The sequence below is a fragment of the Perkinsus marinus genome (genome assembly GCF_000006405.1).
Source record: "Perkinsus marinus ATCC 50983 genomic scaffold scf_1104296957154, whole genome shotgun sequence".
NCBI classification, from domain to species: domain Eukaryota; phylum Perkinsozoa; order Perkinsida; family Perkinsidae; genus Perkinsus; species Perkinsus marinus.
Window position 1 is genome coordinate 64,557 of NW_003207237.1, and position 14,506 is coordinate 79,062.

The 14,506-nt window shown below is 47.6% G+C and overlaps 6 protein-coding genes across 6 annotated transcripts; 4 read left to right on the plus strand and 2 right to left on the minus strand.

Annotated features, from left to right (window-relative positions):
- Positions 1–52: 52 nt before the first annotated feature.
- Positions 53–1,312, plus strand: Pmar_PMAR002182 (tubulin-specific chaperone B, putative; the record flags this gene model as incomplete). Its single annotated transcript, XM_002774951.1, has 10 exons — positions 53–114; positions 163–263; positions 310–427; positions 473–566; positions 615–744; positions 797–854; positions 901–920; positions 1,033–1,123; positions 1,169–1,202; positions 1,244–1,312. The coding sequence occupies 10 exons, from the start codon at positions 53–55 to the stop codon at positions 1,310–1,312; spliced, it is 777 nt and encodes a 258-aa protein (XP_002774997.1).
- A 101-nt stretch (positions 1,313–1,413) lies between these two features.
- Pmar_PMAR002183 (conserved hypothetical protein) lies at positions 1,414–2,128 on the plus strand (the record flags this gene model as incomplete). The annotated part of the gene is made up of 6 exons (XM_002774952.1): positions 1,414–1,506; positions 1,553–1,651; positions 1,693–1,777; positions 1,817–1,886; positions 1,939–2,024; positions 2,094–2,128. The coding sequence occupies 6 exons, from the start codon at positions 1,414–1,416 to the stop codon at positions 2,126–2,128; spliced, it is 468 nt and encodes a 155-aa protein (XP_002774998.1).
- Positions 2,129–2,343: 215 nt separating this feature from the next.
- Pmar_PMAR002184 (hypothetical protein) lies at positions 2,344–4,360 on the minus strand. The gene has a single exon (XM_002774953.1). The coding sequence runs from the start codon at positions 4,320–4,322 to the stop codon at positions 2,484–2,486; it is 1,839 nt and encodes a 612-aa protein (XP_002774999.1). The 5' UTR covers positions 4,323–4,360; the 3' UTR covers positions 2,344–2,483.
- A 237-nt stretch (positions 4,361–4,597) lies between these two features.
- Positions 4,598–8,006, plus strand: Pmar_PMAR002185 (p53 regulated pa26 nuclear protein sestrin, putative). The gene is made up of 20 exons (XM_002774954.1): positions 4,598–4,680; positions 4,901–4,996; positions 5,053–5,209; positions 5,270–5,351; positions 5,407–5,483; positions 5,543–5,640; positions 5,696–5,770; positions 5,827–5,896; positions 5,949–6,017; positions 6,067–6,110; positions 6,184–6,312; positions 6,364–6,467; positions 6,520–6,629; positions 6,689–6,757; positions 6,814–6,929; positions 6,973–7,026; positions 7,077–7,232; positions 7,292–7,439; positions 7,487–7,631; positions 7,702–8,006. The coding sequence occupies exons 1-20, from the start codon at positions 4,667–4,669 to the stop codon at positions 7,785–7,787; spliced, it is 1,899 nt and encodes a 632-aa protein (XP_002775000.1). The 5' UTR covers positions 4,598–4,666; the 3' UTR covers positions 7,788–8,006.
- A 1,365-nt stretch (positions 8,007–9,371) lies between these two features.
- On the minus strand, positions 9,372–10,591 carry Pmar_PMAR002186 (hypothetical protein). The gene is made up of 4 exons (XM_002774955.1): positions 10,387–10,591; positions 10,004–10,169; positions 9,818–9,954; positions 9,372–9,694 (listed from the first exon to the last, which is right to left on the minus strand). Exons 1-4 carry the CDS (start codon positions 10,584–10,586, stop codon positions 9,643–9,645), a joined length of 555 nt encoding a protein of 184 aa, XP_002775001.1. The 5' UTR covers positions 10,587–10,591; the 3' UTR covers positions 9,372–9,642.
- A 740-nt stretch (positions 10,592–11,331) lies between these two features.
- On the plus strand, positions 11,332–12,847 carry Pmar_PMAR002187 (hypothetical protein; the record flags this gene model as incomplete). Its single annotated transcript, XM_002774956.1, has 8 exons — positions 11,332–11,530; positions 11,638–11,749; positions 11,833–11,933; positions 12,029–12,139; positions 12,199–12,328; positions 12,379–12,595; positions 12,648–12,760; positions 12,805–12,847. Exons 1-8 carry the CDS (start codon positions 11,368–11,370, stop codon positions 12,845–12,847), a joined length of 990 nt encoding a protein of 329 aa, XP_002775002.1. The 5' UTR covers positions 11,332–11,367.
- Positions 12,848–14,506: the final 1,659 nt, after the last annotated feature.

Sequence of the window (14,506 nt, forward strand, 5' to 3'; positions counted from 1 at the left end):
CGTGTTGGGTTATTCTTGTCCACAGTCGTTGAGTGTTAGTTATTTGACTATTATGACTATGCATCCACTCACCAGCGGACTGCGGGATTACGTCACAGCAGCCGATCATACCAGGTGGCGAATCAATCGCTTCAGAAATGTGCCATAAGAGAGTTTTGGTAGATATGACGGTTTGGCAAACGGGTTCATACGAGTCGACGTTACCCACAGCAACTTACAGGCTCGAGTACATGATGCCACCCTCTCCCTTGATGCTACCATTGGTTAGCACGACTGTGTTGTGGCATGTAGAGGTTTACGTTGACTCAGAGTCGGTGAAGCAGAAACTTTACAAGAGGAATGGAACCACTGTGGATCATATGCAATTATTTTTAAGGCGTGCGGATGGGAATACAATCTTTCTCTATGATGACAAGCTCACTTTGAGGTGGTTGCTGCGATGAGTGCATTTCATCAAATCTGTTCGTGTAAGGGACTTTGGTGCTCAAAACGGCGACTCGATCCACATCAAGGACACTGACCCATACAGTGTCTCTGCCGGAGGGGCTTTGGAGAATCTAGATCTGGTACGTGAGGTCGGCTCACTCGCAGCATATTTGCTCTGTTCGTTGTAGGTTGATAAATACGTTATGGATGACGAGACTTACGATAAGCGTACTAACACACTAAGGCATTATATCAGAGAGCAGAGGAAGAAAAATCCGAATTTCAAGCTTAAGTTCGGGCCGCAGACAACACCGGATGGTGGGCCGCGTTGGATCCATGGAATAGCTATGTGAGCGCTTGTGTTGTGCAGAGAACCAGGATGCTGCCGTGCCTGAGAGACCGCCCACCCCAGAAAATGCGCGGGAGATGTAGGCCTACTACTCCTACTGTCACAAGCTTAGTGGAAGCTTGTAGATACGCAGTGGGCCAACGGTGTGAGGTAAATCCGGGCGGACGACGGGGAGAGGTGGCTTATTTCGGTCCGGTTAAAGGACTTCCAAAGGGCGAGTGTGAACCAGCATAGTCTACTAGCATTGTCGCTAGCAGGTTCCTGGGTTGGGGTTCGCTTAGATGAGCCTCAGGGAAAATCCGATGGTGTTGGACCTGACGGAAAGGAGTACTTCAGCTGCCCCAACGGGTATCGTATTCAAGCTCGATTGTGGACCTACTTTAATTCCTTTAGACCTGGCTACGGTTGCTTCGTATTATGCGAGAATGTAAGAAACAAACATTCTCCACGTCTATCACACAGCTTTAGGTCAACGTCGGTGCCGAGTTCGTACCTGCCGATCCGTTTGCTGAGCTCTCCTCTGAAGATGAGCTGTAAGGCTCTCACCTGATGTGAGGATTGTGAATTAGAAACTCTTCCTAATGTTGTTGTGTTCAAGAGCATTAATTCGTAAGAAGTGTTTCTCGAGTCAGTTCATGATGCTACGCGCATTGCTATTCTACCTAGCAGCCAGTTCAGCTTTGGCGGACGAACGGCCCCATGGAGCCTACTGTGGCAATTACAAAGAACTAGTGAGTTCCGAAGCTTACACGGGGCCAGCCCTTAGTGAATAATTAGGTCCGAAATGGACGCATAACAATCGACGATGATACACATTTCGACATTTACCTCGAGGTCTTCTTGGAGCAGGTGGACTGCAAGCGGGAGGAATATCAGGTGTCCCACTCGATGGCGATCATGGTCCACTTCTGGTTCAGTATGATTGTGAGACCCATACAGGGCAGCTTCCGCACTGGAAGGATCCAGATGATTGTATCAATAAGAAGCTCAATGACTTCGGCGGTGAGACATGATGTCCAGCTGAATGAATGCTCCGTTCAGTTAAACTGGATTCTATAATGCTCTATTATGATGCTGGTGCGGACCAATTGACACTTGAGATTAACAAGAAGTGGGTGTCATCCATTTCTATCCAGATCTGTCTCATTCTGATGAACTTCTAGGATCAAAACGATCATGAAGCAGTGTGACGAGTACGTGAAAAGCGGCGAGGATCAGCTATTGGACTTGGGGTTAGAAACCTTTCCAAGTGAGTCGCAAGAATCATGAACGAGCCCAAATGCGTCGGATTCTGCATGTATGCCTGTTTCCATGCAAGGTGCCAAACAGGAGGCTATCGAGATGTCTCTATGATGCAAGAATGTATTTGCGGCCTCGGAACACTTTTTGACGTCCTAATCAGTATTGTACTCATAATTTTTTCATTGATATTTCTGTTGAGCTTGAAATATTGAAGCCTGTGGCGAAGCCAGTAAGCGAACTCTACGTAGTGAAATCACACGACAATATGTATGCATACTAGAAGCTAACGCAACTTGAAGTCCAGAGTCGGGAAATCCGGTTACGAAATCTATGCATCTGAGACGCATTTCAAGCTGATGATGTGAAAAGGGTATTAAATAATAATGAATGAGTGCTGACAAATGTAATAGCTCCTCTTGTGTGGTCAATTACCACACCAAGACTTTAAGGAGCTTCAAGTTGAGCCTCAGACTCCGCTTGGTTGTTGATGTTGACGCCGAGCCGACTGAAGATGGCTTGCAATGTAGGACGGTTGACTAGTGATAACCCCAGTCGTCCCAATGCGGCCAGTCCCCTTCGGTGGCTGAATATCAGTTGCCTTTGGCGTCATTCTTGGGAAGGCAGTGTGCCCCGGTGCTTGCGCTAGAGGCGTCACCCCAACAGCCGTCAACCAATCGGTCGGCATAGTGGTAGCTGTCTGGTCAATCTCCTCATGAGGCTGAGTCTGCTTATCGAGATGCCAGTGGGTGGCCTTGACGAAATCGTACCTATCTATAGAGCCAAGACGAATCAAGGTCTCCTTCAAACCCTGCTTCACTTGAGTGACGCGGCGCTGCTTATTGAAAGATTCACTGCGCTTGCGAGCAACTGGCCAATTTGCAATAGAGTTGAACTCCTCCTCAAAGGGCGAATAACTCCTGAAGTCATGAATACTCTCCTGACCCATGAACCGAGGGAACTCCTCCTCGAAGGGGCTCACAGTAGTATCCTCAGGCAAGGGGGTTGCGTCAATGTGCTCCGCAGCAGGAAAGCTCCCCACTCTAGCTCTCAAACTCGGATTAACATTACTTTGCATCCAAGTCTGAGAAGGCACGTCCACATCTTGGAGATGCGGGAAGCTCTCATCGAAAGGACTGACCGTAGGATCTTCTGGCAGAGGCGAGTAGTCGACGTTCTTAGTTGGGAATGTACCGATGTTAACAGTGAGGTCGGGATTCACATTGCTCTGGCAGTAGCCCTGTAGGTGAGGGAAATCCTCGTCAAATGGGCTCTCCGACATATCCTCAGGAAGAGGTCTCGTGTCACACTTTTTGGTGGGCATGGTACCATCCTTAGCACGTAACGTGGGATTCACGTTACTCTCCCAGTAGGAGCTTGGTAAAGGGAAATGCTCGTCGAAAGGGCTAACACTGTCGTCCTCGGGCAGGGGCCTCATGTCGATCTTCTTAGTAGGCAGGGTACTATGAGCAACCGGTAGAGTCGGGTTCACATTGCTAGTCATAACGTGCTGAAGACGGTTCTCGTCCGCTGGGATCGGCCACTCTTCGTCGAAGGGACTCACAGTGTTGTCTTCATCCAATGGCGTCGAGTCAGCGTGAACGGTTGGGAATGTGTTGCTCCTAACCCGCAGATTCTTGTTGACATTGCTCTGAATCAGAGTCTTCTGGTCAGTGAGCATGTCCCACATATCGTCAAATGGGCTCACAGCAAAGTCTTCTTGAATAGGAGCCGAGCCGATCTTCTTGCTGGGTAGACTACCAACGTTCACAGCTAAGTGTGGATTGACATTACTCATCTTGTGACTCTGAAGGATCGGGAACTCCTCGTCGAAGGGACTAACAGAAGCATCCTCGGGTAGAGGAGTCCTGTCTATGTGCTTAGTAGGGAGAGTCCCAATGTGAACCTTCAGACTCGGGTTCACGTTGCTACTCTGGATGCCTTGGCATACAGCACAACGGTGCTTCTTGTTAATGCTGTGTCTTCTACCAGTCTTAGTATGAGAGATTGAGTTTGGGGACATCATAGGCATGTCCACGATGACATGAGAGGACTGGGAGGAAGTCGAACCCGAAGGGAGACGCAAGCCCTTAGAGATTGCCTTGTTTGCCTTGATGCCTAGATTAGTGTTCTCTTGGAAGCCTCCCTTATTCAGCTGAGGCAGCTGGAAGTGAGACCAGCCTCTCTGACCGGCTGAGTGAAGGTATTGCAGAGGCACATCCGACTTGTAGGAGTGGTGGTCCGTGTGACCGTACTTATTAGTGGTCCTCGATATCACAGCGCTAGCAGGTTGCTGGATGAGGAACATTCGTTAAATAATAATCAAATATGATAACCTACGGCCGAATCTTAGGTTTGCCGGAGCTACGAAGGGCCCAATGAGGGATAAAGATCCAATTATGTCCACGTCGAACTCGAATGGGAACGCGTGTCAGTTGATAATTTAGCTATCTGGAGGCGCCCGTATTCGTGATCGACACAGCCCTCTTGTTGATCCTGCGCCGTTAATATCGCGCGCGCCCGAAGTGGAAGACGGCTACTAGTCTGTGTGAGTGAGTGGGAACATTCTGCTTTCAGTTCGGTGGTTCTCTGTGTGAATTAATCCGCCAGGAGCTCGCGCCGCATTACTGAGAAAAGGACGTGTTTCACCTGATGTCGCAGGATGAGTAAGTTCCTTCGACGACAATCTGTGGGGGCTACTTCCCTGAGGGACTCCCTGTTGGTGCCCTGTAGTCATAGAACCTGGGATGGGTTCATCAATTGTATCTTGGGGCTTGTTGGGAGGGTCGCTCAATGCGGTTCATGCCTGGTCTGGAATAATGGAATGTGCATGGCTTCTTCAAATAGAGGCAAACGTTGCTCGATTTCTTGACGATGTTTACTCAGGTCACCCACCGTGCCCAACACTGATGTAGCTGTTATTCGTGTTACTGTACAGAGTCTACGAGACTTACAGCTCTCTATCGACGCTCCGAGAGCTAGGTAAGAGGAGTTCGATACCGAGTCATAGGAAGGCCAACTTGTTCTTGTCTTTTCAGATTGGAAGCTTTTCAAGAAATCACATCGTGGCTACGGTCCTTGGCCACCACTCGCCGTAGTACAGGTTCCATACCATCGGAGATAGACCAGGCCATCAGAATCCTCCTGCGTTTGAGATATACGTGTAGATTCGCTGACATAAGGAGTGTGGCTGATGTAGGACGATGAGGCATTTACCCCTCGTGACCGATCATAGTAATCTGTCGTTGTTGCCAGAACTTCCTAGCTGCTCAGAGGAACTCTGGTATCGCAGTCGCAGCCCGTTATATCAATACGGAGGTCAGCAGATTTTCGAAGAGTAAGCTGTCAGCTCAAAACTGTTGCGGTTTCGCTCCATGAGCTCGAACTCCCAGATCCCCATCTTGTGACGGTGCCAGCTGTAGATTGGTCACTATTTGACTCCTCCTCAGCTGCCAGGATAACGCACATAGTAATAATAATATCATGTGGTTACGTCATCTAGAGTGTGCACTTCTCCCCGCCCCTTAGGAATGGGCTATATCTACTGTACCACGATTCTATGTAAATTACGCTAGAACCATGGATATTCTCATGTTCCAAGAGGGAGGCTTGCAGCTCCACTGGAGGTAACACACCGAGGCTCCCACTAGTACATCGTAACTGCTTCATTTGTTATCTCAGGCACTTCATAGCCATGATGGCAGCCTCTCGGCATAATTGCGAGTATTTAGTTCGGAATCAAATGGAGCTTTTCCTGTAGTACATGTGAATAGCGCCACGTGCATGCGAGTGCATCATCATCCTCGTCTCAGGGCCTCCGGTGGTGATGTAGCTTGGCTAACGGACCCGACGACTATACCAAAGCAGCTCAGAGCTTTACATGTAGTGTGATTTGGATACTTATATCAATCATGCAAGTCGGAGTTCGTTGTAGGACGTAAATCTTATACTATGCCACAAGCCTTGGGAGCTCAAACAGCGGCATATGGAGGACTTACTTCGAGTAATTACATCAAGCGTAGTATGGGTGTATTCGAATGGTCCCTTTACAGGTTTGGTCGAAAGCCGACTTAGTGGTCGCTCTAGCTATACTCAGGTAGGTTGAAAGATCTGATGTTTGAGGCCGTTCTCCGGAGTATTGTGAGGCTCGCTAAGTTGCCGTTTCTCAGTACATTCCACACTCTTCCTGTTGTGGCATTTGGCCTCGGTCTAGAAGTGGAACCAGATCTGCGCCTCGAGCCTGGTGAAGTGTTTTTCGATGATCCCCCCTATGATCCTGACAACGATAGAATGCCTAGGTGATAATGTTCTTTTCTTGTACGGCAGCGAACATGTAGAGCTATCCTCAGTTGCTTCCTCGATAACACTGGATCGGTACCATTCACTGCTCAGAAGCTTATAGAGCATGCGGCCAGAGACTCAGACGACGAGTCGGACAGCCAACCTTCTGTTGGTGGGCAATATGACAATTCTCTTCGTAGTATGTCAACGAGCCTCATTTTCAGAGTACTTGACGAAGGATCCAATTACGCGGGAGGACTCGCATCCATCGTTTGGTAAACTCGCGGACCACTATTGGATGTTCGGATCGTCTCCAAAGACACGAGAAACTGAGGTAGTGAATACTGTGGTTAGTAAGTGGGTTGCCCGGCGCGAGAGTTGGCTCCTGCACAGACGAGCCGTCCGGCATCATCTTCATCACAAGCGAAAACACGACATACTGGTGGGAAGCAGCCTCAAAATGTAAGTTTGGTCATTTCGAAATCGTATATTATTATCGAGTTGACTCGTTTCGTTAGGCTGATCCCTCTCCCCAAGCATCTTCGTCAGCCATTCGCCTATCTGAGGGGAAAAAGTCCAATTTGAGCTCAGTGATGAATGCTTACCCGCGTGTTCGAGCACCAAGTTGCAGACGGTAGTATGGGTGTTTTTAATGTTTTCATCCCTTGTATGAGCAGGTTCCGGCACCCCTTCCACTCATCGGAGGATAGTATAGGGGAGCGGGAGGAATGGTGAGCGATATCTAACTTTGAAGTTTTGCCTCTGATAGATTATCATTCAGTGGGCATTGTGGTAAACCATTGCATTATCTGGATTTTGACGTCCGAGGATCGAGAGGCATACCGTGGGACTCGCAGTTCTCTTGGGATGAGCAGGCTCGTGTCCTGATGAATCACCTCTTACTGGATGGCTCACTCACGGACGCTATAGATCTAGAGTAATAGTCGCTGCTCCAGCGGTATCCGGCGTATTTCAGTCGTTCGTGCACGGTGTTAGGTATACGGAAGCTCTAGAGTCTGCCACTGATCATATAGGATCGCGAAGTGTGCCGAGTACCCTCCCGTTGCGTCAGGCTATTCTGGTCTATGTGCATCAAATGTATGGTATAGCGCATCACGACTACGACTACACTCAGCAGAACAAGGTAGTCTTGTGAACTTCACTTCTATCCTCGAGTTGACGGTTTTGTAGTTCCTCACGTTGCTGCAGAAGGTTGTGTTGAAGAAGCTAGTATGCTATCCAGAACGGTTTTCTAAGGCTGATTTCGGTCGATTCATGGACGTCGAACAGTTGGAGTTCTGGGAGATGGCAGACTATGTTTATCTCATCTTCCAAGGTACGTTTCCCTCGCTTCCTCATTACCTGGGGTAGTCTTCTCCAGTTGGATGATAGTGATCTTGCCTCAGCCCGTCGCGTGGTGGAGCTAACGTATGCACTGCGTGCCCTCAACAATGCGATGTCGGCCTTGGATAGTCAACTATGTCAACGATGAGGCGGCGGTTTTCATTTGATCTACCCAACGTTGTACTCGACATCAGATTGAGATATCGTGCTATCTCGCTGATGTAACCGTGTTTGGGAGGGCACATGTCTTACATCCTCACCGTGGTTGTATCGACAAGCCTCTAGCATCGTTTCCACAGGTTTTATTCGTAAATCACCCTCTGTACTTGCTCGATGTCATAATTATATTCTTTTGATGAGGGCGTACTATGTAGTTTCCTCAGTGGGGAATGTGTAATAAAATGACAAGTCAGTGTAGAGTTCAAAGTTTTCAATTCTTTAATGTTTGTGATTACCTGGGTTACCAGTGAGCAAACGGAGCAGAGATTAACTTGGTTCCCCGTGGCGAATCTATGTAGCACTGAGTTCTTCGCTGGTTATAACCCTTAGGTGAGGGGTCCCAGCTACCCTATTATAATCAGTGCTATGCAGAGCAGGAGCAGACCCGTTACCCGAGATGTGCTTCGATGTCGGTGAGGAACATCAGAGACCACATATCTTACCACATCCACTCTTCTTGGAGAATCGCGAACTAAGATGTCTCAATATCGGATATATACTGAGGGGACTCCGAGTTACCAGAAGAAAGGGCAGTGACTTTGATGCTCTCGAGTTATCTCGAATTAATCTGATTCTCGAATGGTTGACTCCGTCACGGTTGGGCACAAAATGGGAACGACGAATTTGGTCCTGGGAGCTGCAAATATGTTTTTGTTCAATTTCACAGCTAGTCCATGCACTGCAGAATTAGTTCTCTCCCACACGGGTAAACCGGTGAGGAACGGCACTCTCATGCGGCTGGACGAAGTCCAATAGTAGTACAGAAGAAAGTATCTTAGTGGTATCGTGCTGTAAATTGCGGATATATCGAAGCGTTTGTGAGTACTCTTGTGTTGTCGAAATATTTGTGACTCCGTAAAAACCCTTGGTACGGGAGTGTGGGAAGGGGAAGAGCACACAGCCCTTACGCTATTGGCACTTGGGAGTTGTTGCTCTTCCATGTCTAACGATGGCTTAGATGATGTTGAGCAGCTAAGATGCTAACCATCGGGCCGATGGTGCGTCACCATCGTCAGACATCTCCCGACCTAGGAAAAGAAAAAAATGATTCATGGCCGCACATCGATGCGCCCACTCGCGCGAGGAATTGCGATGAATGCTGATGCCTGTGAGGGTGTTGCGATCGATTCACTACAGCGCACGCAATATGATATCGATTAACCGGGAACACAAAGCAGTGCACGCGTGCACTCCCTCCCGTTTTGTTTTACCTGTCACTACGTTTCACTGCGCTCTCAAATATAATACTTCACCTATTTGGTTGTACATCCTATTCTCGCGGAATGCGGTTACGAACATCCTAGGTAGAAAACCCGATGCAATCGGACAAGCTGAACTAGCTATGAACAAGCTGCCTCTCAGTCTGAGAGTCTCAGATGATCTGAGTCAGATCACAAACAGTGCATAAACACGGTATCACACTGGCAGTGTGATACCGTGTATATGCACTGTGGAGTGTGACACTGCACTCCCGCGATTAAAAGGGTACTACAACACAACAGACGCTATTGGCGATACGTGTCGCTTGTGGCTGGCATCTATACAATACTATCTACGAAACTGCAGTGGTGTTACGAGGGATATAGCACTCCGAACCCGCACTCACATCACAGCTGTTCTGAAGACCTATGAATGTTGCTGCAAGTAGGCAAAAATATTGTGAATAAGCAGTGTATAGTGATCCAAATATATAGCTTGCTGTCGCTACTTCGATGGTCCGCATACGAGCGATAAACGAGTCAGCTGCTCGTTTGGAGACTAGACAAACAAGGCACTCACAAAACTCAGATATTGCAGCCGCCTTCATAGAAGTTGACGTCGCATGAGTTGACATACCTAACAAGGCCGAATATGCACAAGTTCAACACTATGACGATGATAATCCTCCAGTGAAATATCAATGGACTCATCGATGCTGCTAGATGAAGTTTGAAATTCCACTTCCCCCATCACTATTACTCTTTCGCCGTCTGTCCAACACTCAGTATACCACAAAGGGCAGCAAGAGCGGCAACGGTGCAGATAGTGGTGAAAGTGGCACCCTCGTCCTTCCCCAAAATTATCGCACCCGCAATGAGCTCGGACATTACCAGAACCTAAGGCAACGGCACTTTGCAGGACAAACATACACGATTCGCAACTCACATGAGAGAACAAAATCATGACATAAAGTCGTTTTGCCTCGTACAAGGATCCGTGAGCAAGGATGCCGTCCGCCCCAGTCGCTATGAGGAATGCTGCTGCTATCAGCGCTGAGTTTCGGATGAGCGTATGATGTGGGAAGACGATCGATGCATCCAGGATGACGGCCCTGAGGGAATTAAAACCTTGTAGTAGGTTGTGAGAGAAGAGTTCGACAAGACTAGCTCGCATAACGTACGAAAAGCCACAGGCGAGATGCTTAGTGAACCAATTGTCAACTTAACAGTTGATCATAGGAACGCATTGTAAAAGTACGACACGATTTCAAGTTAACTTCAAGGAATACCCTAAACACTGAGGGCCTGCGATTGAAGTAATATCACTACCCGATTCCAAGGGCAATCCCTAGAACAGCTAGGAATATGGAGTAAGCTCTCAGTAGAGCAGGAACAGGCCTCGATGGTGGTGCTTGTAATAGTAGGTAGTGTAGCGTCTCATCGACGTGACTAGGAGAGTTACACAGCACGTCTGCAGGTTGGAGGAGTAGCGGCATTTGAGAGCTCCGTAAGGAGGATCTTGTTGGCATTAAGCAAAAAACAATTTTACGAATAACTGAAATCATACCGCAAGAACCCTTCCACGCCACCCAGAGCGTGGCTCAACTGTAGAGAGTAGCTATCACACACAATTTGTCTGACATAAGTATCAGCTTCGATTTCATATATATCATCTTAAATCCATTCATGAAAAGAGATAGTGTCACGAACAAAATTCGCGAAGAGCACTAGAATTGTGTGCAACGCTCCGTCGGAATTGTGTTGCAGGAGTTGCAAAATAGATTACTAATTGGATGGCCCATGTCTTCTCTAGCACAGAGGATATCACATACAACGGCACGGCAGCTACGAGCTGTACATGAACCAGCTCCATTGGCCATATACTGTAAGTTGGTCGTAAATACTGCAGGAGTGTTCGGCCTGTCTGCATCCTAGCGATCTCGACTAGGGCCAGGAATTCGGGTCCTCCATGGGAAAGTTTCAGGCTATAAAAAGCACTTCATGCGGCAGCAGCAGATTAAGGAGAGGATAAAGGGCTTACAGAACCCGCAGAAAGCTGACTGCGGGCCTATGGGGGAGTAATATTCGCGGCACGTCTAACTGTGTGATTGCTTGCGATGTAGGTGGTGGCGATGGTTCCGGGATAGGCGGATTCGCATCAAGAAGAGGAAGCAATATATATGATCAGTTCATCAGCGTACATGGTCGTGGTTTCTGTCGACTTCTATTACAGGTCGTGTTGAAACTTTCACTGGTCGTTTCTTACGTTTATGCAGAACTGTCCATCCTCTTATTATTGTCTCACACATAATGAGTACACCAGCTGTCCGTAACTTGTGGCTATCATCATCTAGTCGAGCTGCCACTGCGGCCCTCAGTGGAAGCGTCAGGAGTTTGCAGACCTCGGCACCGAGATTTTACTCGCAAGACGAGATTGATACCGCGCAGAACTTTTTCCAGCTAATGATGGAGGGTAAATTTCGGCCAATGTCCTGTCGTTCTCACCAAACTGAGCCTTCTCAGCGGCTTTGTTTTTGCACGCATACATTCACATCATGAGTGGATAGTGTATTACCTCAGGTGATATCACAGGAGCCGCTAAGCTCGCGGAGCCTCAAGCAAAGCGACTTGGTATGAACGTTGAGGAGTTCATGGCCAAACAGGCCAGTGAACGAGCATACCTCATCTACAGGTAGCTTCTTTGTGACGCTCGACAACTGTATTGTTCAAGGCTGGAAGTACTCGACAACAGTTGTTTGCGATGCCCTACTACAGGTTCTCATCGGTTGAACGACAAGAAGCCATCAAGCTTGCTATGGATGGGGAGGGCTTCGACCAGGGCCTTACTGAGGCCGAACGTGAAGCTAATACATCAGGTATGTTATCATCGGACAAGCCAAAATAGCTACGAGTAGATCGAAGGCAATGTCGCATGATACGACCTAACGAGTTACTATGAGATCCTTTTCAGCCTCTGGAATGGCTATGTGCAAGCCTGAGCTAATTCATGAAATACTCGAGTCGGGAGGCGATAAGTTTTGGCTGCCCATCTGTAAGGAGCATTATGAGAGGATTGAACAGGGTAATTCGGGCTCTCAACCCGTATACCGTATGATTTTACCCTCATTTTTCTTGGTTCAGTTATCAAAATGTGTCGTACGTCTCTGTCGTTTGGTGATCTTTGTCCTGCGCCAACGAGAGACTATCAGCTGTTGGGACGGTCATACCCTCCTAGAATAATGCTAGGGAAGAGCGGGGCTGTTCTTCAAACGTAAAGATGATGATATACAGTGATACTGATGTTGAATATTCCGTATGTAGATACATATCTCGGCTCCTGGCCGGATCGCGTTCTTTCTCCCCTCAAGCCATGGCAAATCACGAAGCGGCCGCCCAGCTGTTCGACTCACAACTCCGTGGTTTGGGACCGGCCGATGGCCCCTTAGAGAAGCCTGATGCGGATCAATCAGGCCGCTTACAAGAGTTCAAGGAATGGGCGGAGGGCAGGGAAGAGGCCGCACGGAAGCATCAGCGATTAGTGAGTCTCAGTGACTTGACCAACTTGGACTGGACGAGTCTCCCTGCATCAGTTACTTCACCTTACATGCGATGTCTCCCGATACATGTTGGAACCACCAGAAGGCAGAGCTTTAATGGAGCTAGCGAAGTTGGTTATCACTCCAGAAAACCAAAAGGAGCAAGAGTAGGAGGAGTAGGTTATCTAGTTGGTTATCACAAGTCCATCAGGTACACCTCGGGCGTCATTCAGTCGACTCTGGATATGATGTAGATTACTGTTCAAGTGTTTCTTATCGATTCCTGTATATGTTGTTTTCTCGGGCTTCTCACACAGAGGTTCCAATATGAATAAATCGAAATGGTTCGGGGCTGCGGTATTTGATTGATACCATGTACCACATAGTTTCAGTACCTTCGCTGGTGGTAATACCACCAATGGGGTCGTCCGAGTTTGATGAGTACAGCTCTTATTTCACCTTGTTGCTTGTATGATCATTCATATCTTCTCTTGAATGAAAGGTATAGGCTTGAATGAATATATTCTCAAAGGGAAAGTATTCATCGGAGCTGTTTGTATGTCCGAGACCAGACTGGTTCGGGTGAAGAGAGTACGAAGGGTCGAAAAAAATCCTCTTGTCCAAAATCACTCATGTCCGATGGTCGAACCTGGGATCTTCCGCTTACCGAGACGAGCAAACATGGGCGTGTTTTTGTCTTAGTTCCACAGTGGAACTTCCACTTTCCCCGATTATTAATTGATTGTAACACAAGATAGGAGCAACAACAATAATGTAACAAGGTGGATAGATTTGGTAATCCTAACGTACAGACATGTATATATTACAGAATAATAACAAATATAATACAAAACCTACGTTCAAGTATCAGCGTGAACTATGGCACAGTCACGAGAAAGAAACAGAAAGAAACCATTACCAGCATCACCGTCACCATCACCATTACCAGCATCGTTACCAGCATCGTTACCAGCATCGTTACCAATATACTCGAATATCAGTGGCCCGCACGTCAACAGCCCTTCTATCACCGTTTTTTGCTGTAATATAATAGATTTGTATGACGAATGAAGATGACCTGAGAAACAAATACCTAATTAAATTTCAGGTGTTTGATCATGTTACGCTGAGTGCCACCGTGTCGGGAGTTATTGGAACGATTCAGCCACTGCTCGCAAATGTAGCAGTACCAAGCATTCTCACCACCATCTTCGACTGACATCACGAATAGAACTGATCGCGAGACATGAGTTCCTTTCTGAGGATCACATGCGTTCAACCAGGACAAATTCACACGTTTCTCACGTGTCACCTGTGCTAAGCTGTCTCTGCATACAATCGACGGTTTCTACGCTACGGGCAGCGATAAGCCTTTCTATGAGATCTCGAGTTACTAATGGGAACAACCGAGGTACCATGGGTTGATTCCTTCCCTACACACTGGGCATGGGAAGCATGACTCGTCTTTTCCTTCACTCGTCTACGATGTTCCTGTAGGCTACAGGCTGTAGCGACTCTTCGACTGGGCCGTACGCACGAGCAGCGGCGGCCGGTCCACCGTCTTGCAACTCAACATTACCAACTGTACTCATCTAGTAGTCTAGTAGTAATATCGAAGTGATAGCAGGTGACCAACAAGTGAGAAAAGACTTGGGAAAAACTCCTGCACGATCAGTATTACGCAGGACAAAAAGGTAATACATAGCGCGTCTCAACTAGGTTCCTTCAAACCAAGTCACGTCAGCAGGTGATGTGACTTGATGACGGTCACCTTGATAGTCTTGTAATCTTGTATTCACTCAATAATCTAGTAATCTCTACGGATAACACTGATAACAATAAATCTGGACGAACGACGAAGTTCGTCGTGTTATTGTTCATCGGACGAACAATAATCTCTCATAATATTTAGC